The following is a 21,252-nucleotide window of genomic DNA, read 5'->3' as shown; positions in this document are numbered from 1 at the left end:
AGACTAACTGAATAAGCAAAACAGTTTAATGAAAAAAAGAAACCCAAACCCTTATTTGCAGTAACAAATGCGGAAAGATAATGAGTTATCATTTTACATATATAGAGGCACTCAGAAGCCACAGTGTGTGACTGGTGCTATGCAAACACAGAGTAAGAGACATTGCTCTGCCCTAGAATTTGTAGTGTCCACCAAGAGAAGACTCAGCAACCTGGCGCAGCAGAGAGACAGGAACAGCAGTGACAGGAAGGCCTTGTTAGAGAAACTGGGTGTGGACAGTGTTTGCAGAATTTCAAATAAGGAGGGTATCTCAGTGACACTAGTAGATCCAGTGTTTAAGATTGTCTCTTTTAACCAAAAAAACCCTAGACCTACCAACGGCAGCTTGAGGCACTATCTCGGCATCTCCTTTGGCTAAGCTATTTTAACTCTACAAATGTAGCTGTGCTTAATGGCAGCCTTTACTTCAGTGAGACAGTTTCCCTCTCTTCTACAGATGCCCTTATTCCCATTACTTATAGGAATATAGTGTCTTTGAGAATTTGCTGCGCTGTCTCAAATGTGGTTGAAATTTGTCAACAGATTCGAAGGTTACAGGGCTAAGGGAGAGGAAGATTGACAGACAGTTGGGCCAACGGTTCAGTTGCAAAAGCCATTTTCCTTTGAGGAACAAGAAAGAAGAAGAAATTCTGAAGTAGAAAGTATGCTGTTGTTAGCCTATTCAATTTGAAGAGAGTTTGGCAATTTGATAGGGAAGGGTGATTCACAGTGGGATCACCATCTGAATCTCACATTTGGTGGTGTTTGCCTCACTGGCAGGAGGCCAAATGTGCTGGTATTATCTGTGTGGGGTTGCAGAGAGTTGAACAGAATGGGAGTGAGGACACTGGGTTTGTAGTCTCAGCCCTGGCAGGTACCTCTCGCCTCTGCTGAGCCTGCATCTTCTTCTCTTTCTCTGTACACTGGAAAAATAAAGCATGTATTATAGAAACTGTGCTGGCACTTATGGCCTTAAAGAGCTATAGAAATGAAAGATGGCAGCAAGTGCTAGTCACAGCTGGATGTTGTTATGTGTAGTGGTGAAACATCATCATGGAGTAGATGAGCCACGAGGCCCAGTTCAATACAGTGTCCTATCTATTACTGCACTTTGTGATTTTTTTTTTTTTTTACCTTTATCCTAAATGCTGCACTGGATTTGCATATGCTTGTGCAGAAGGGTGGGGTTTACATCTCAGCCAAGGAGATTCCTCTGTGCCTGCCCTGTGGAAGTCTGAGGAACAGCTGGCAGTGTTGATGAAGGGGTAAAAACTGAACAAACACTTCTTACAAGATAGAGAATGCATCTCTTTCATTAGATGCTGTCCAGTGTGAGCATGAAAGATACAGTATCTCATAAGACTTGGGAAATAAAGATACAAACGAAGAAAGCTGGACTATGCCAGTCCAAAGTTACACCTATCTGACAGTTGTATTCTTCATTTATTTTTTGTGACTAAATCAATAAATAACACTAAATAATGGCAAAAGTGAATATATACCTTTAGAAAATTACCCCACAGAGCTTTCAGCCAGTAATTGCTGAATATCTCCACTTTATTTAACTGGAGTAAGCAAGGCCATCAAATAAAATCCCTGAGTAATTATGGTACAGCTGAATCAAGGATCTAACGCTGAGCTCCCTGATAAGTGAAAATAGTTTGAAAATTATCAAAATAAAGGTGCTCTTTCTCAAAAGTATAAGGTGGAACTACTGTGTATTGCAAGCAGTCGAAGGTCCTTGCACAAGAACACGGTTCTGCTGCCACAGGGAAATATGCCACAGAGAAATATGCCCATGCAGATGAGTTAATACAAGCAGCTGAACTCTGGATAATGTCTTTTCCTCATGTCTTACCCCTGTGTGGTCTTTAAACTGTGTTATTTCTTTCATTCTGCTGTCAATACAGGGTTGTACTTACAAACCCAATAGTTTGAAGTTGTTAGATGTTCTTAATACATACACAGGCTATGTACAAGGCATTTTTTTTATTGCTGTCTTCCATTAAGTTGTAATAATGAGAAAAGCTGCCTTTAATTACATGTTAACCTGTCACTGGAATGATTTGGGTGTCTCAGTATAGCAAGTACAATTTCAGGCTCATAATTTAAGGACATATGTCGTGTAAATAAGTCTACAGTTAATGTAACTTTGTGTATTAACGCCACCGTCACGAAACTCGTCAGGTTTTTTTTGGAACCCATTCACCACATGACAAAGCAAAATGCAGCTGCTTTATGAGTGCTCTGATGCCCATTCTGGTTTTATGTCCCGGCAAGCGAGGAGGAAGGCAGGTATGGAAATGTAAAATGCAGCTATGGCCCTGGTTGGTTTTTGGGTTCTTTTGGGTGTTGTGTCTCTCCTGCCAGTACAAGGAGGTTTCTGCTCTGTGTGGTAGGTGTTCAGATATTGCATAAGTTAAATAGTTCAGAGATGTCTGAGAAGCATGTGCCCATCAGCTTCAAGTACTGTATACCCTGGGGCAAAATGCTGGAAGTGGCATCCTTCAGCACTGCAGTGACATTGCAGTATGTCACTATAATGCTAACGCCTGTCTGGGTCTCCTGTGGGGTTTGCAAGATGTATTGCCTCCTCCTCCTTGCCCCCTGCCCAGCAGAGCTTGTAACATGTTGCAGCCATGCAGCACCTTTGCTGGGTCTTTTGCCTCCATATGTCAGAAGATGCTGGCAAGTGAGTAGTCGCTGCTTCTGAGGTTACATGGCAGTGGGCCGCAGCTGCATATGCAAGACCCTAACCTAATCTGTGCAACCCAATGCACCAAAAATGTCCCACCACTTGACCCAATGCGTTTCTCTTCCATGTGCTGGAAGAAGTGCGTGGTCTGTAAGTTAGTCTAGTGCATGTTATTGCCATCTTACACAGAGATTTGGACCATATCCAACAGTTCTTGCTCAGATGAAAATGCCATCATTCCCTTTGTAGGCAGTTCTGCCAAATCTACAGAAGCCAGGAGCGTTTTGCCAGTGGAGGCTTTGTTGTGGTAGGCTTCCCTGAAGAGCCTCTCTAATGTTTACTGCACATGCTCCAGTGCCACATGTTGGGGAGCTTGCACTGCTTAGCATATTTATGATAATTTGGTTCCCAGGGGCAAGCAACATTCTTCTTATATCTCCTTCCCCGGGCCGAAGCACAAAGAAATTTCCCCTTGCTGCTTTGTAGAGGGAGAATAATAGATCAAAGCTTCTTGCTAAACACTTTTAAAAATACACAATGCAGATCTATACATTTCTGTTCCCTTAAGGGACCTATCCCTCTGGTTGGTATGGAACGCAGATAGCAGCAGCAGGTGATGGGGATAGCACTGCACACTGAGTCTAGACATTGCACCTGACCTGCAGAGCTTTAGATGTGGCATTGCCACGTGTGGTTTGACCTGTTCTTTATCCATATTATGTACCAGTGTGGAATGTATTCTGGTCACTGCACTACAGTTGTCATAATCTGCTGGACTGGATGTTGTCCAAATATAGTGGATTTTGGAGCCTGTCATTAGGTACTGAAGTTAAAACTTTTGGGGCTAATAGTCTTAATTTATTTGAAAGTAATGCCAATTAAGATTTATTTTATTTTTTTATATATATATGCTATTTTGGGGTTGCAAATAGAAAATTTTAATTCACGTTCTCAGAAATGTCACTGAAAAGTAGGCTTTTTTAAAGTATCTTAAGTTGAAGACCTAGAAATGAAGAACTCTAAATCCTTTTTTGAAGATACAATGATATTTTTATATTTATATATAATATTAGATTTGAAGATTACTGTTTCCTAGGGATAGATATTCCATTTCAGCAGTGAGAAAGACATGCTGAACTTGAAAGCCAAATGTTTAGTCTACTTTTAAAGACTCAAATTTGTGCTGAGCTATGGACCTCGGAAAAGGCTTGAGCAGCTGTGAGCACCCAGTTGGTAGGACCAGGCTTGCAGGGACAGAGGGGGCAGGTGATGTAGCCCCTTCTTGTGTGCTGCTGTCTGTTGTTGGAGAATGGCTGTGCATGATGACTGTGCTGCCATCAGGCAACAAAAGGTCTTACTGGGCCTGCTGAGGCAGTGGCAGCTCTTGGTGGCACCTGGAAGGCATGCCATTAAGGGGTCCGAGCTGGAGAGCATTGCATCTGTTTGCGTGCCTGGAGAAGAAGGTGATGGCAGGGATGCAAAGAAGTCCATCCAGGTGCAAGACAGAAGCAGAAAAGTAGAAACTTGCCTTGCACTTGCTCATACAGCTTTGACGCACTAGTGACTGGAGTGCCAGGCTGTGTGCATGCTGGAGGTGAAATCCCATGAGGTCAGACCAGCAGCAGATCCATACTGCTGCATGTCCATGTTTTCTGCCCCGTAACACAGCTGGACCCCAGGCAGAAGGATGAAAGGGAACCATTAAATCTTTTATCTTTTGTCCTGCTGCTCCAGGCAATCCTGGCTTGGCTGGCTTATTTTAAGCAATCGATGGAAAGAGAGGATGGGTTTTTCTCCTGAAGTACTTTGGAAGATGCCTGATGCAAGCAAGGAGTGGCTGCCTCTTGCAATGAGGCTTGTGTGAGGACTTCATGTGTGTGTTAAAATACCTCGGTTTACTGTCGAGTGAGGTTTCACTGCATGGAAGGAGTGTTTTATTTGCAGTAGTCAAGGGCTTCTTTTTTTAAACAAAAAGTTAAAATCTTAGAGGGACTGCTATAGGCAATATTTCTGATACTTCAAAATGTAAAAGGCATGGTAGATTTGTCCAATAATTTCAAATAACCCCTATCATTATAGCTGCGCATTAATCACTAGGGCTTCCTTCTACCTGGGGAAAAAAAAAAGAGCTTCAGATTTCTGTGTGGAAAAATGAGTGCCTCATTAAAGCTTGACAAGTTTGACATTTGCTCTCTGCCTGTGGTTTCTCAGGGCTTTCTGTCCCTCAAACAAAATAAGGAACTGCTCCAATACATGCGATAGGAGCAACTGGAATGCAACTTGAGAAGGATCTTTGACCTTACCAGACAGAATGTGTTTGATTCATTCTGCAGATGTTAAAATTCTGCCAGAAATTTCTGGGAGATGACCTTAGAAATTATTCCTAGTTTTGACTTTCATGCTCTAATAAAAAATCTGGTTGTACAGGTTAAATATCTTGCCCTTATATATTTTCTTTTTCTAACCTAATGCCAGAAATAAATGACTTGCTCTTTATTCCTTTGTGCATTGATTTCTCAGTGCTTCAGTGGTTAGATGACATAACTACTGTAATTGTTTTAATACATTAGCGGCACATTATTTATCGATGTTCTTTTTTCCATTGACCTTTCTTGCTCAATGTAATTTTCTTTTTTGTTTTTTTTTTTTTTTGCTTCATGCTGTGTCCATGGTGGCATAGCATTATTAGAGGATTTGATATTGAATTAAGGGCTAATCCTGCAAGGTCCTGAGTGCCATTGCCATCTGCTGAGTACAAGGGAGATCCGGGGCCACTCAGCACTCTCTCAGACATGAGCAGTACCTTGCTGGATCAGATAGTAATGATAGCAATTTGCATTTACTGTTTGTACTTGAAGACATCCTGACATTTTTAGTAAATGGCTGTGGAATTACAGATTGTTGAGGATCTCCTATCTCTGAAAAGAGTTGCCCTCAAATCGTTTTTCCATTTCTGCAGAACAAGCAATTTTCTGATTACAACTACAAGTCTCTGGACCTGCGTTTGCATTCCTGAAAGGTTTCAGAGCATTGCATAGTATTATCTGAATCAAAACATTCAAGAAATATACATGTAGCAGTGTCTGCCTTGAGGTGTGATTATAATTTTTCTCATTTTATAGAAAGGAGTAAGAGGGGTGACAAGAATTTATCAAGCTTAAGAGCTTTCAGCACTGAGAGGCTGAAAAACTTGATAATGCTTTGCTATAGCCCTCATTTAGTTTAATTTGAACGCGGTGAGTGAATATTTAAAATAGAAGAAAATGTCTATTCCCTATAGAATAGTAAGTAATGAGCATCCATTTTACTCAGGCGAAGGGAGCTCATCTGTCAGTTTGCCCAGCTGTAGCCCCATCTCATAGGGCTGCTTTTCTTGATGACTGTGAGAAATGCAAGTTTTAACTATTTCTGAGCAGTCGGTTGCTAACCCCATCAGTGAATGTTGCCTTTAAAAAAATTATTTCCAGTGTGTGCTTTGAAGTCACAAGGTACATTACCATCATTGAGCCCAGTTTTTCAGTCATGCACAGGAAGATAAAAACCCCAAAGGATTCAGTTGCATTTTGGGTATTATTTTCCTCCCAAAATTACTCTGGACGATGAGCCTCACTAAATGTTAGAGAGAAGTGGCTGGTCCTGCAAGGTAGGGATGATGCAGTGAACGTAAATGAGAGCAAATTTTGAAGTCGTTGGTGATTTTTAAATTTGGAATTCTGGCTATTGCTGGTAAGTGTATTAACATAGGGGGATGTCAGGAGCTGACCATATGGTCACCCTGTCATCTTTGCCATAATCACAAAAGGTGAATGATGTAGCTAAAGAGCTTTAGAATTTGTTGTATGTTGTCTAAAATACATCTGTTTCTCAGACTTGTTCTTTCTCAACCCCTTCCCTTCTTTAGTAACGCTAAAGAGATCTCATTAACCAAAAACCTCAGATTTTGCATTGACGTTTGAAAAATGTGTATGTTACTCCCATTCACGTTTCATGCTGCTGGAGTTCCTACATGCTGCCCACCAATACATTATGCTCAGGTTCTAACATGCTTTAGGATGAAGAAGATCTTATGATCTCCTTCTATTTGGTATGTTTCTGAAGGATAAATGAGCAGTAACAGCATTAGTGATTTCCTTGGCTTTGAAAACAGAGAGTTTAGAGAGTAATATTTTTAATTCAATACATGTATTTTCATCCTTTTACTCAGTTTAATTCTCTCAATCATAGTGAAAATCACAACTGCTGTGTAGCATGAGTGAGGGTTGCCAAACTGGCACTACAAAATTGCCATAAGAATAGTTTTAACTTATGAGTTAATTGTGAATTCCAGTGGCTTGTTCATTCAGGCAATCTTTTTATTTTCTCTTTTTTTCCTTCCCCCCCCCCCCCGATCTCCATACAGGTTTGGCCTTCTCCAGCAAGTTCTTGGAGAAAGCTGAGCAGCTACTTTGCATAAAGTGGAAAAAGACTTGCATTCCAGTACTTTATCTATATTTTCTTATAATCCGATTTAGTGTGGAATACAAGCCTGAAAAACCCTTAAATCTTTCTGTAATTCTTGCACAGCCATTCACAATGGATTTGTACTGTGCAAAGTGAAGAGATTTGGGTTCAGAATGGTGATACGTTTAAAAAACCCAAACAGATTAGTTGTTTTTCTTTGCAATTTAGCAGATTTCACTATCAGTACCCTCTCCCCAGCTCACAGTATGTGACATAGAAGATCTGTAGATTAAGGAATATAGAGTCTCGTGTTTTTCTACTCCTCTGTATATAGGAAGTTATCTTTTGTAAACCGTGTAATTATAAGAAAAAATATTGATGCACTGCATATTTAAAACCCTGGTTACAAAAGCTATTCAGGATGTAACAGGGTGATCAGAAAACCAGGACAAACTGGAATTTGTCTTCAGGTTATCTCTTCTTGTGGGTATAAAGGGATTAATGACTCAGGACTGGCATTAGGAATAATTATATCTGGCGTAGCTGGGCAGGGTGTCTAATATTAGCAATAGAGCAATAGGTATGTTCTGAATACAGTTTGATCTATTGAACATTACAAAGATGTTCAATAGATCAAACTGTATTCAGAATGATCTATTGTTTTAGCTGTGATGGCTTAAAGACACTGGTTGGTGCACACGCATACCAATATATAATATGTGGACATACAAATTGCCTGGTGGGTAGTTAGAGAGGTGTATCTCTCTAACACTGGAATATTTCCCTACTTTTCCTTCTTTACTCATTCTGTGTGACACCTAAACTGAAATATTTGCTTTTCAGAAACTGTTCTCAAATATGTTTAATAAAAAGAATTTAACTTTTTGCTCCATTTGACAAAGACCTTTCATTTAAATTGTCTCTTTTCGTGTTTATGTAAGAAGTTATTAATGTGAGACTGCTACACTGATGGCTTTGTACCACTGTGGTAGTTTAAGAAAATGCTCAAGTTTGAGAAAAGCTCACAGGTGTTAGATGTAGCAACACCATGAAGTGTACTGCCTGTCCTGATTTGTTAAATGTACGTCACGGACAATTTCTTACTACAGATCTGTATTCATTCCTGAACTAAGGTTTGGTAATTGATACCCTGTCTAGAGAAAAGAGTGGAGAAGGGAGAAAAAAAAGATCATTGAAAAATTAAATTTGGTATATAATCACATGTAAGAAACCCATTCTACCCACCTGGCATTTACAATTGTGCCATCACATTGAGTTAATATTTGCAGAGTTGCCCTCTCAGAGGAAGGGTATGATCTGGTTAGAGAGGTAAGTGGGCACATGGAAAGCAGCAGGGAATCCTCTGGATTTTTTTTAGTACATGGAAATATATGATGTATTGTTTATCCAAATATATGACTCTTTACTGTCTCTGGGACTCTAGATCCTCCTTCCCCACCAAATACATGCATAGTTACTGTTTGCTGTCATCATCATCACCTTACACATGCAATACACTTGCAACTTCTCATGTAGATGTATTCCTGGGCTATAGAATAGTATGGGTTGGAAGAGACCTTAAAGACCATCTAGTTCCAACCACTCTACCACGGGCAGGGGCACCTTCCACTAAGACCAGGATGCTCAAAGCCCCATCCGACCTGGCCTTGAACACTGCCAGGGATGGGGCAGCCACAGCTTCTCAGGCAACCTGTTCCAATGTCTCACCACCCTCATAGTGAAGAACTTCTTCCTGATATCTAATCTAAATCTACCCTCTTTTAGGGTCCTTTAGTTACCAGCTGAAAACAGATGTTCCCTCGGTGTTTCATGTGCGTGAGAACATCGCATATCTATATACTGGTCTTTCCATCTCTCAGCTACCCTGAATGTTATCTTGCAGAAGGACTTGTACATGGCAGAAAAGTAGGCAGAGCTGTACTCACTGCTCCCGGTAAAACTGCTGCCAGTAAAGCTGGTGTCCATGCTGTCTTATATCACCTGGCGAAAGGAGGGGACACACACAGACCATGAGAAACTGTCTCAGCAGAACCCGGCACAGATTGATTATTTAATGACAAACAAGCACAGTGCCTGCTTCTTTATTATTTTTATGCCTATGGTACTTGCACACATTTGGTGTGGTGAGATTATTGCCTAGGGCTGCCCCCAAAATACTGCAAGAACAAGAGCCCATTGGAATCATGCTGGTTCTGTTACATGTCCTTATGAAGCTTTAAAATGCTTGAAATTGTCTTTGAAATGAAATATTCCATAGCTACAAGCTAACTGCATACTTTGTAATAATTGCTTAGCCAAATAAAAGAAAATTGTGAGGAACAAAGAAAAATTAGATTGATGGCTAGAAGAAAATGATTAAATAAAAAATTCATGAAGGAGAGGAATTAAAAAAAAAAAAGTAGCATAACTTCACAGGCACAAAGACTTCCCTTCCAATGGGAGCTTTTCTTTTCCAACTATTACTATGCATTTTATTCTCCCTGTTTGCTGCAAAGAGAAAAGGAAGTTTTTCTATGGGAATAATGAGGAAGATGGTCGCAAGTTAATGCAGAAACTGGGACACAGTGATATTTAAAAGCAGGGGCGTGGTGCACTGTAAATAATTAATGATTTGAATGAATTGCCTTTTTTTCTTCTTTAATTCTTAAATCAACTGTGATGAAACAGAAGAACCCTATAAAGACTTGTTATCAGCCCAAGTTGTACACTTGGAGCCCTTCCTCATTCAAATTTACTGCTCTTAGTGGCCGTTAGTAACAGAATTAATAACTTGCTGTGAATAAATTCTCTCATGCTTTGCCTTTCTCTCTGTTTGTGGCTTAAAACCCGTAAATGACTATTTGTGGACATGTATTAATGTCCAAAAGTATCTGAGAAGTGTGCAATTGTTTGTTTTGAACAAATTACATTTGAAGAATCAGTACACCCTCAGGTTTTGAGTCCTTTCTATGGCATGAAAAACCATTCTGGAATGATTTTAAATTACAGTGTATTTAGGAAGAAAATACAAAAGATAGTTACAGTGAACAGTAGGACTTCATGAAAATATCTACAAGCTAGCGCAGGCATTTGAAAATATGAATATTATTGTAAAGTCTTTAGGTAATGTCTGGTAATAGATACCCTTTTTTTATCTAGCAAAATTTAATCTAGCAAAAGCACTTTCATCGCTTACTTGTTAAAGTAATTTAACGGGTGAGTGATGCTATTAATGGACCACATGTAGAATCCAGACTTTTTTTATTCAAAACATACCTTCCGGGTTTAAATTTCTAAGCAAGTTCAGGGACAATTTGAAGAGATCTAGCCTATATATAAGCTACAGAAATCATAATTTATGAACTTTTCTTCGTAGCATTTCATCTGCATTTAGAAGAAAAAGAAAAAAAATCAGTTGCAGAAGTTCATTGATAAAAGCATCGCAGTTTTGCTCAGCTAGTACTCAGTTTCTTTTCTGAATGCATGGCTATGTATTGCTGAAACTCAGATAACACCTATACAGGAAGTTGGGGAAATAATCTATTGTAAATAGCTCTGACTTCATGAGGATCACTGCACAGTCGCACCGTTTAGTGAAGAACTAAAATGTGGTTGTTGACTCGAAGATCAGCCATTTCCAAATAAATGTTTGTGAAACCTCCAACTTTAATAACTGCATTGTATCATCCAAAAGATGTGCAACCGAATGAATAGATGACCTTTCAGATCGAGAACAAGCTGTTCACAATGTCTTTTCATTTACTGAAACAAAATCTTCTTTTTATGCAGAGCTAATACTTTCCACCATTTTTAAGTGTTGGTGAAATATAAAGAATGTAATTGTTTGGGTCCTGAATGTAAAGGGGTTTAGCTGTTTGTCTTTGGGTCAGGACTCTTTCTAGACCAGCTGTGTTAAATGCATTGATCTAGCTAGATTTGTTTTTCTTTTAAAGACAATGGAGGTATTTTGAATCCCATGCTCACAGGGTGGGATGTCATTAGCTATCCATCCATGTGACATCTCCATAATATCTGGTTTTGAATGATGTGCAGATGAAATCTTATTGCCATCCTACACTGCAGCTATGGGGTCAATAATTCACTGACGAGGACGTCCAAGGCAGCTGTAACTGAAATTGGTCTAAATTATTGTGAAATTGCAGCCTTGGCGTGAAAAGCTTCTGGGATGCTCTCAGTTGCACACTCGTACGCGAGGACTAGCTTGGACTGGAACAAATTGCAAACAAATAGTGAGAACATCAGGATACAGAAATCAGGGCTCAACCTTATCTTTCTCATTTGAGGTATTACTTGTAGTTGTAGTCTTTACAGTTGTAAATCCACCACTTAAATCACAACTGAGTAATTGATACTAACCAGTAACAACTAGTTATACTGGCAAAGCATTTTTTTGCTCTGCTATATAGCTGGAATAAGTACTGCTATTGTTTTCTGAGAAAGCAGCCGATGCAAACCTGTCTTCTAGTTAAAGGGAACACAGTATATCTGCTGGAATTCAAAGAAATACAGTGAGCAGGAACTCCACAAAACTTGAGGAAAATATTACCATTTTGGGAAGAAAAAAATACTAACACAAACATTCTTGTTTTGGGGTTAAAAAGACTAATATAATTCTCTTGTCTGTTTGAAGAAAACTAAAGATTTTGTTTGTGAACCAAATAAAAATTCATTCCTAGATCATACATCATATATAAGTAGTTTAATAAAATTGGAAGCAAATTTGTTTAAGAATTGTAGAATAATTTAGTTGGAAAGGATCTGTGAAGGCATCTGGTCCAAACCCTCCTTGAAGCAGGTCTAATAAGACCAAGATGCTCAGAGCTTTGCCCAGGCAAGCCCTGAATATATCTGATGTTGGAGGTTCTACAGTCTGTCTGTACAACCTGTCCTGGTGGTTGACCCTCTTCACAGGAGGTAAACACCCCAAACCCTTGTATTTAGACAAATTTTCCTTTGGTGCAATCTCTGGTGGTTGGCCCTTATCGTTTTGCTGCACACCTCCAGGAAAATCTGTCTTATTTCTGCTCTGCCACTGGGTTGATGAAGATCATCGTAAGAGTACCGCTGAGCCCTTCATCCTGATCAAACCCAGTCTTCCAGCCTCCTGCTATATGCAGTAAAGGTTTGGAAAAATCCTAAAACTGATGTAGCATAGGAATGAGGAATGAGAAAGTTACAGAGAGCTCCAAATTGGCAGCGCTGTTTCTCCTGACAACCTGAGGTGCTACAACTGTGATGAGTAGCGATGGTCTGTTAGCAAGTATCTTCAGCCCATTTTTGTAACACTGATAGAAACCAGGTGGAGAAAAAAACCTCCCATAATGTAATTAAATAAACCTTAGAGAAAACTTATTAGCACTTACAGTGATGCCCACAAGACTAACCAGCTAAAGATTTCAATCTATTTTATGGTTCTCAGCTACTGGGTGTAGATGTTAATCACAGTACATGGCTACCACAGTTTTCTCTCTCTTATTACTAAAAGCTTTTCTTCTGAATTTCCATAACAACTTAGATGGTGAAAAAGTTGCTTTTCATGCAGCAGAGCCAAGTGGTGTTTGTGACTCTTTCTCTGGACTCTGATTCCTAAACTGTGGATTATTGTGTGCATAGTTGTACTTGTTGGTTCTTTGAGAAGTGGAGATGTGCTTGTTAAATAAAGGATCTGATCTCTGCAGTGGTAACATACTGTTAATTGTTTGAAACTTGAAGTTTGATGTGTTCTATATGCTCTGGACCTTTTTGTTTTTTTGGGGAAGGAGGGGTGTGCTATTCCTGCCATGTACACTAACACAAGTAGATACACTGTTCCTTCTCTCACTAATGTATTGTCCCTTGGGCTTTTTTATCTTTCTCTGCAGAAACTCTCCTGGATGACTTCCTTCTCACGTACACAGTCTTCATGACGACCGATGACTTGTGCCAGGCACTTCTGAGGCAATATCCTTTTATTAAGTGTTGCATTAACGAGGGTCACACACTTACAGCTAGGTTTATCTATTGTCAAACCTTATATCAAATGTAGTAAATTGCATGCCTGGGATAATTAGTTTTCCTCTTTGAATATTGATGTTATTGAAATACAACCTATTTAATTATTTTTGGGTTGCATGTAAAAATGGTGAGAAAAGATAATAGTTGTTGAATATTTACTATGGCATGCTTAGAAGTGGACTGCACCTAAGATTTTGGCATCACACCCTAAGAAATGCATGAACAAATAGGAGAAGCCTCAGAAGAGAGCAATTGGAATTACCTGTATCCTAGAAAAAAAGACCTACAAAGAAGGATTGAAAGAATTGGGATTGTTTTACTGGGAAAAAAAAAGGGGGGAAACTACAAATTGGGCAGTCTTTCAGGTACCTAAATAGGAATGGGAGGAAGAGAAGTATCTTTACCCATATTGATGCCAGACAGGACAAGAGGTGGTGAGATTAAATTGCTGTAAATCAGTTTAGTGCTAGATAGATACCAAGAAATATACAAAGTTAAAGGTGCCTCTGAATAAACCTGCATCCAAACACACACATTTGCATATGTGCATACTTACTTCACAAGAATGCTTGAAAGATGTATTGAAAGACACCTAACTCATAGCAACAATGCAATTTTATGTCTGCTGATTTTGTTTAAAGATAAATAAACCTTTATAACTGTTAAAGAGTAACATTTAAAGTGGGGTTAAAACCTATCCAGACCTATATGTCAATTCTTAGAATACCTATATCTGTGTAATGCATTTCAGAATATGTGAAGAAAAAAATGGAGAATAAGTATTTTACAATCTCTACTCCTTTTATCATGGGATGCTGTATAAGTCTTAAGTCATTCTGCGATAAAAGATTTTTTTTCTTGTATTTCCAATTACTTCCATACACTATGGAGCATTGTTTGAATGAACTTGTAGCTATAAAATGAATTTGCCTTTTTTTTTTCCTTTTCTTTTTTTCCTCTTTACCTTTTGTAGTGAAAACATAATCTTTTTACCTAATGAAAGAATAGCGAAGGGACAGGAACAATGTGTGAAGTGGGTATCTTCTGTCATTTAGTGCTACTCCTTTGTGAATAGAGAACAATGATGGAAATAGATTCTTTCACTTCTTCTTTTAAATTATTTTAATAGTGTTATTTCTTCAGATAGTATAATTTGTGCAGGGAAAAAGAAATTGACTTCCTCTGCCTGGGATTTTTGTTGTTGTTAATGATGCATTGCTCTCTTTCCCACAGACATTCATGTTGGCACCAGTGTGCAGGACAAAGGTTCATTCCCAGTTCTGCAGAAAAGATATGACTCAACATTGTGTAATTTCTTTTGAATTGATTTTGCTTTTATAGACTCGCCTCTCTAATCTATAAAGGAGAAAAATCCTGTTGGCACAGAAGATGAACTGACATTTCTATTACTGAGAATTTCATTCCAAAAAGTTGGTGAAACTCCTAAAGCTTCAGATAAGATAAAACATTTTAAACTGAGCAGTGTAGTGAAAAAAAATCTTTCACTAGCAAGTGAGATGATTGCAAAGTCTTTTCACCACTTAATTTTTTAAGTTTCAGTGAGACCTTATTATTTGTTCCTTAACCTGCTGTACCTATTGTGCTAAGAACCACCAAGGGAAAGAAGACGACTCCGATGTGTCCTGTAGGAAACGAAAAGTCTTGCATTTGGTGTCACAGTGGACTTCTCTCTACAAAGACTGGTTACACGAAGATGAGCATTTAAAACAATTTTTAAAGGTAATAATTTATGATGCACTTCAGCACTGTTTAGTTAACATACTGTGTCTAAAAAGCCCCAACAACCAAATCTATAAAGCATAATTTTTCATACTTAAATCTTATCCACAAAATCTAGAATATAAAATTATTTACATATCTTCCTTGAAAGCCTTACAGATAGTCAGTTTAAACAGAAGACCTGTAATGTCTATACATTCAATGTCAAAACCATTGCTTTCGGATATGAAACTTATAGAACTCCATGCTTTCTAGAAAATGAGAGAAGTTAGGAAGGTGAGAAATAAAATTATGAAGATGTGGAGGTTCCTTGGACACACTGGTCATGTCTGCCAAAAGAGGGGCTGCAGTCAGTATCCACAGGGTCACAGATGAAGAAAGAGTTTTGATGTCCTTGTAAGAGATGCTACTTTGAGGAGTGAAACGCTATTCCACAGTGTTTTTCAGGTGTACATGGAGAGGAGCACAGCTTTATGTATTTTTAATAAATGAAATTATGTCCTTATTTAATAGAAAGGATTTTCTGATCTTTCTGAATGAGTTCCAAAAGTTTTTATAATTCTGCTTTAAATTTCCAGATAGCCATGTCATCACTGACTGAGGATCCACCTGGTTGGGGATTTTTGGTTGTTTTCTGGGGATTGTTTGTTTGTTTTCCCCTTGCTGCTTCAAAGATGAAAGTATTTTAGGAGACTTTGCAGGATCTTCCACCTTTTCTGATGAGACTCTTTGTCTGCAACTGTTCTTTTCAGTCTTTCACTCAAGACAAAGGGATGAAATATTGAACTTAATTTGGAGAAAGTCTTGAGCTTCATTTTTTTGGTATTGTTTTGGTTTTGGAGTAGGACTCACTGCATATGGAAGCAGCGACCTTAGGATTTTTGCTGTTTGGCACTAGATGTGTAGTGTTGTACTGGAAAGGGGGCATCTTTCCATCCAGCAGTTAAGGTTATGGGGCTTGTCTTTTCTGGCCGGGAAGTGTAACTGTGTATTGTCACACAATTTCTCTGCTTGAGGCTTCTGTGCAATATTAAACAGCAGTAATGTAAATGATGGTTGAAGTTAGACGTGCAAAAACAATATGTAGGATTGTAAGCCAGAATCATTCATGCTGAACTTTATGAATGTAGGTGTGTTAATTGGACCAAAGCAAACCTGATGACTCAGCTCATACATATGATCCTCATTTTTGTGGAAGGGAAGGAGAAGGATCTATGCACAGATTCTGAAAAAGTATAGAGAAAATACTTCCTACAATTTCAATCATGACAACTGATTCAGTTTATTTACCTTTTGTTTGAGGTAGTGTCTTTCACATTTAACTGAGGTTCCTGATTGATGACATTCAGATAATGCTTCCCCCTAAATTAAGTAGGGTTTATTTATTTATTTATTGGCTTACATCTAGGATTATGTTGTTACTTGTTTCTGAGAGACATCAACTCAATTTAAAATACATGCAAACATAAGGAAAAGTGAAGGAGAACATTCTCCATTTTAAAAGTCTTAATAAAATGAACCTGTTTGTAATCATTTTGGATAGATGAGCATGGTGTGGTCTGTTCTCTAGCTTCAAAATGTTTTCTTCTGACCTAACTCACATTTCATGTAACAGCAACAAGTGTTTTAAATCTTTATGCGCATAGACAAAAGAGTGTCAACATTTTGCCTTCTTGCTTGGTGATCATTTAAAGAGTGTTTCTCCAAGGGCAAGCTGAATATGGACCAGTCTAGAAATTTTAACAGGAACATTCTGTCCTTATGGCCCTTGCATAAATATAGTGATGAAATTTGTTTTAGCAGGCTAGTGCCTGAATTGATTTATACCACTGATGTGGTGCCTTAGATTTATATTTGAGTTATCAGATGTTTGCAGATACTGTTTTATTTTGTAGACGATATACAGGAATGTGTTAGATGATGTGTATGAATATCCGATTCTTGAGAAGGACCTGAAAGAATTTCAGAAGATACTGGGGATGCATCGTCGTCAGTAAGTATTGATTATATTTGTGATCAAGTCTCCTTTTACTTACAGTGTAATTTATTTTTGTTGTCATCTTGCTAAAGTTCAGTAAAGCAAGTACTGTATTCATTTTTATAAACAATCTCTTCTTTAAAGCTAGACTATTCAGTCTTCTCTGATGTTTGTTGGGTGGTGTGTGTTTCAACAGTTACTCCCATCAATTTTGGTTGGGATGACTTGCAAGTAGAGCAGTACTTTGAGGAAAAGCTGGCAAAATTTCCCTCAGAAGCTGAGTCTGTGACTTCAGATAGTACCTTCATTCTCATTCTCTCTCTGCAATCTGCGATACTGAGAAGCAAATCTCTTGCAATAGTCGTCTTGGGGTTATTATTTTACTAACAATGATGGGTTTTGTAAAAGATATTTCCTTGGCAATTTTTTCAAACAAATGGAGTTTGTTTCCATGGTTTGTCATTGGGGAAGTGGAAAGAGCCGTGTCCCTGAGAGTGACCCTGGCTGCTTACCCCGGGGACCTGAGCTGTGTCCATATTCTCTGGCAGCTCACAGGCTGGCAGCATTGCTTTTCACTACATCCATTGTGCGAGTCACAGAAAAGGTTTCTGGCTGAGCCAGACACCCTTAGCTTTCCCTGGGGGAGCTCTGCAGCCAGTCTGTGGTGACTATTTATTATTAAAAACTTTCTGATGTTGTAAACTTTATAATAGCTAAAACTTCCTTTTCTAAGCTTTGGCTGGAAAGAATAATCTTTTCCTTTTTGTTTCAGCACTGTAGATGAGTATTCACCTCACCGAAAGGTAACACAAACCTGATTGTTGCTGGTTGAAAGATAACTTACTATCTCACCTTTTTTCCCCTCTGCCCCCTTCTCTCTCTTTTCTTGGCTTCTCCACTGAAAGTGACTGGTGGCCAAAAACATGACAGGATACATCAGTGGGGTTAGACCTGCAATGTTGAGTAATGAATGTTTCTTTCTTGCCATTGCAGCCTGGATATCAGCTATGTGAGCTAACCTGCAGTGACTGTGACAGTATTAGCACCTTAACATGGTGCTCTGAGATGTCAGAATTCAGGAGAGGCCTGGGAGCAAGTCCGCCCCTGGGCTGGAGAGATGTAGCAACCTGGGCAAACCAGGCAGAGCACATGCATTGACATGGATGTCAAGTAGACAGAGCGAAGGGGGCATTTGTTGTGACAGGGACAGAGAAAGAAAGAGAGGAACATGAATCTGTCTATGTAACCAGAGGGGAAAGATGCAGAAGGAGAAAGTTGGTGTACAAACTGCACAGAGGTGAATTGCTGTGCTCGTCAAATCTACGGGGCTGAAGCTGAAGTGTGTAATAAGCTTAAAATGTTGCTGTGGAAATGTGGAAGGCAAAACATGAGATTGTAGTGAAATTGCTAAATAGGCTGATTGGTACGTAGAAAATGTATGTAGGTGTATATAAGAAATGGGCTCTGAACATGACTAGAGAGAACCTTGAAATATGCAGGCTGCTTAGACTTGGAATGTCCTGCTTCCTCCAAAACAAAATCCCACCTTGGCCATTATTTAGTGAGGCAACTCCCAGTTTACTGATCCAAGAAAGAGTGAGTGGATTTCCTATACAGAAACCTTTTAGGCCAGACATATAAGCTGAATACTGTGTTCTGGGAATTACTGCTTTGTAAAGGGCAGGGATGCAAAGAGTCACTTTTTTTTTTTTTTCCCTCCCCCACTCCCTTACAGAATAAAACCTTTTTCCACCAGTTCAGTCTAAAGGAGAACTGGCTGCAGCACAGAGGAACCATGAATGAAACAGAAGAAAGTAAGTATGATTGAAAGAGTGGAGGAAAACCTCCAAAACTGGGGAATTGTTTCTCAAGGGCTGCCCATAATGTAATTTTTTTTAACTGGCATACAGCTTCTGAACAGGACCTTAGGGCTACAAAAGAAGAAAGATTTGACTGTGTAAAGTTAGCTTCCTGCCTCCTACTTTGCAGGGATTTGACAGTATCTCAGTATCCTACTTTGCAGGGGTGACTTGGTATCTCAAGGGGGTTTTGCCCTGTCTGGTTCATCCAGCAGCCCTGTAGCTGAGCTGCGTGCCTCCCAGGAGTGCTGGCAGCCCATCCACCAGGCATTATTCCTGCTCCAGTTCGTGCCCTCAGTCTCTTGACGTAGATGTTGGTTGTGAAAGGTGAATGAATAAGCTTGTCATGTGAAATCGGCCAGAATCTGCTAACTCTGGGAACCTACCTTAGTTCTTCTCTCCTTGAAAACTTCCCACACAGAGTGCAAGGTGCCACTTCACTTTAATGTCAACCATTTCAAAATGTAATTTCCTTTCCATCGCTACTAATGCAGTAACATAGTAAGTTGTTACCCCCCTGTAATGCCTTTACAGGAGAGGAGGCAGAGGGGAGGATAACTATATATACACAAGCAGAGAACAGGCAGAAGGACCTCCTACCTGGAATTCTTGCCTTTTGACAACATCTCTTTGTTTCTCACTGGGAACAAAACTCCGGAAGTTCATTTGGAGCCAGTATATTTTTAGTGCTCATTTGTGACAGAATATAAACTGAGCTTCTTCAATGCAAAGTCTTTCCACACAATACAGGTTGCTGATAGGTATCCTCTGTCTCTGCTTCAAGTATTGTTTGAGGTTTGTGTTATCAAAGCTGCTTCTAAAATTGTTATTTCCAGATGAGAACACCCACACTCATTCTTCTTCAAAAATTGGACACAGCTCATGGATGAATGGGAAGGGAAGCATACTGGCACCAGAGAGGGGACAGACAGCATGGCCATGAGGACAGGAAAGGCAGGACCCAGAAAGGCCAGCCCTGACTGGGTTAAATTGTTTTTATTTCACTCCTTGAGAACATGAGCCAAGGAAGATGGTGGGATTGAGGGGATGAAGTAGCAAACCTGGAACTGGGAGAGGAGATACAGGTAGACATCTGAGGGTAGACATCCAAGTTGGTGTGGTGGAGTGCTGCCAACCAATGGTGCTTTTAGAGGATGGGCCTGTCCAAGCTGCACCATGCCTCTTGACCAAAGGCATTTTATCCCTTAATGTAAGCATTATCAGGGCGACTCGCACCTCATGGCTGCTTCCTCCTACTGCACCTCAGATGAGCAGCACAGGCTCCTGGTACCATAGCATTAGGTACTGCAGATAGGATGTTGGAAAGGTGCATGGGGGAACAGGCTTTGGGAGAATCAGGATGATGGTTGTGCCTGAGGACCTGACCTGTGGTTTGGTTTAGTTCAATGTTAAACAAAGGATATAAATGAACATTGCTGTCATCATCCCGTCCCAAATGACAGAGAGGAGGAGATTTCAGTCAAATTCACTGTAAGCAAGTTGTGTTGCACGCTGCATGTGGAGTCCAAATATTCCTATCAGATTTTTAAAAATTTATTATTCTACCTAGTAATTTAGAGTGCAACTTGATGTCTCTATCTTTTCATGAGTTATATCCATTCTGAAGAGAGAATCTGCCATAAGATGAGCATCTGATTTACTGTCTGTCAGCAGAGGCAGGTTAAGAAAAAATTATAAAATCAAATTACTTTTCTTCCCCAAGGCCATATGTTAAGTTCCTTCTTCCTTATCATCTGCATTTCTTCTTTACTTCAATACAAAAAAAAAAAAAAAATATTCTTGAGGATAGAGTTCTTAACTGCTTCTGGCATGGTCTCCATTAATGAAAGTGCCCTGAAACCGTGAAGATTTGTAGTACAAGCACAGAACTACATATATCTGCCAATAAAAATAATTTAAAACCCGGCACTTTTGGAGAAGAGAAGTTTTGTCTTATACTGGTATAAGCAGCTTTTTTGCAATACGAAGTGCTAAAGTAGAAGGGAATTTAAAGTTTAATTAAGCACTGAAATGAGTATGAAACCAAAAGTTCTGGCAATTCTTGTTATTGGGTGTAATCTTTGATATACCTGATATCAGGTGTAATTTATGCAAGTCTGCAGCCCTGTTTCTTCCCTTGTAATTATTGCAGCTGTATTTCAAAAAACTGGCTACAGCATACTCAGCAAAAGGTGTAAACCTAAAATTCTGTCAAGCAGAGAGTACATCCGTTTTTGTAACAGAAACAACGTACTAGCTGAGCTGACCACAGCATTGCTGCTGGGAATCTCCCTTCTAGAGCTGAACCTATTCATGGACTTCAGTGGAAGTGATGAACTCAGGGAATTTCTCCAAACCAGTCCCTTTTATGTGTGCTGCAAGTGATTCAGGGAAAGAGTTGTCAGAACTAATTGCTTTGCTCTTTGGGCAGCCTCTACTGGTGCTAAAATACTCTGGCAATGCAAGTAGTTTAGATGTCTAGACAG

General features: G+C 39.3%; 1 protein-coding gene across 2 annotated transcripts in view; it reads left to right on the top strand.

Moving 5' to 3' along the window:
• The window catches only part of RAPGEF5 (Rap guanine nucleotide exchange factor 5), a 163,642-nt gene that overhangs the window by 113,982 nt on the left and 28,408 nt on the right, over positions 1-21,252 (top strand). For both annotated transcript variants that reach the window (XM_030486562.1, XM_030486553.1), the window contains exons 12-16: positions 13,057-13,135; positions 14,785-14,929; positions 16,825-16,922; positions 17,680-17,710; positions 18,643-18,721. In XM_030486562.1, coding sequence (XP_030342422.1) covers positions 13,057-13,135; positions 14,785-14,929; positions 16,825-16,922; positions 17,680-17,710; positions 18,643-18,721 — 432 coding nt within the window. The remainder of the gene's footprint in view (positions 1-13,056; positions 13,136-14,784; positions 14,930-16,824; positions 16,923-17,679; positions 17,711-18,642; positions 18,722-21,252) is intronic.

The sequence above is a fragment of the Strigops habroptila genome, chromosome 1, assembly GCF_004027225.2.
Source record: "Strigops habroptila isolate Jane chromosome 1, bStrHab1.2.pri, whole genome shotgun sequence".
NCBI lineage: Eukaryota > Metazoa > Chordata > Aves > Psittaciformes > Psittacidae > Strigops > Strigops habroptila.
The sequence above is the reverse complement of the archived record's forward strand: the minus strand, read 5'-3'. Positions and strand labels throughout refer to the sequence as shown.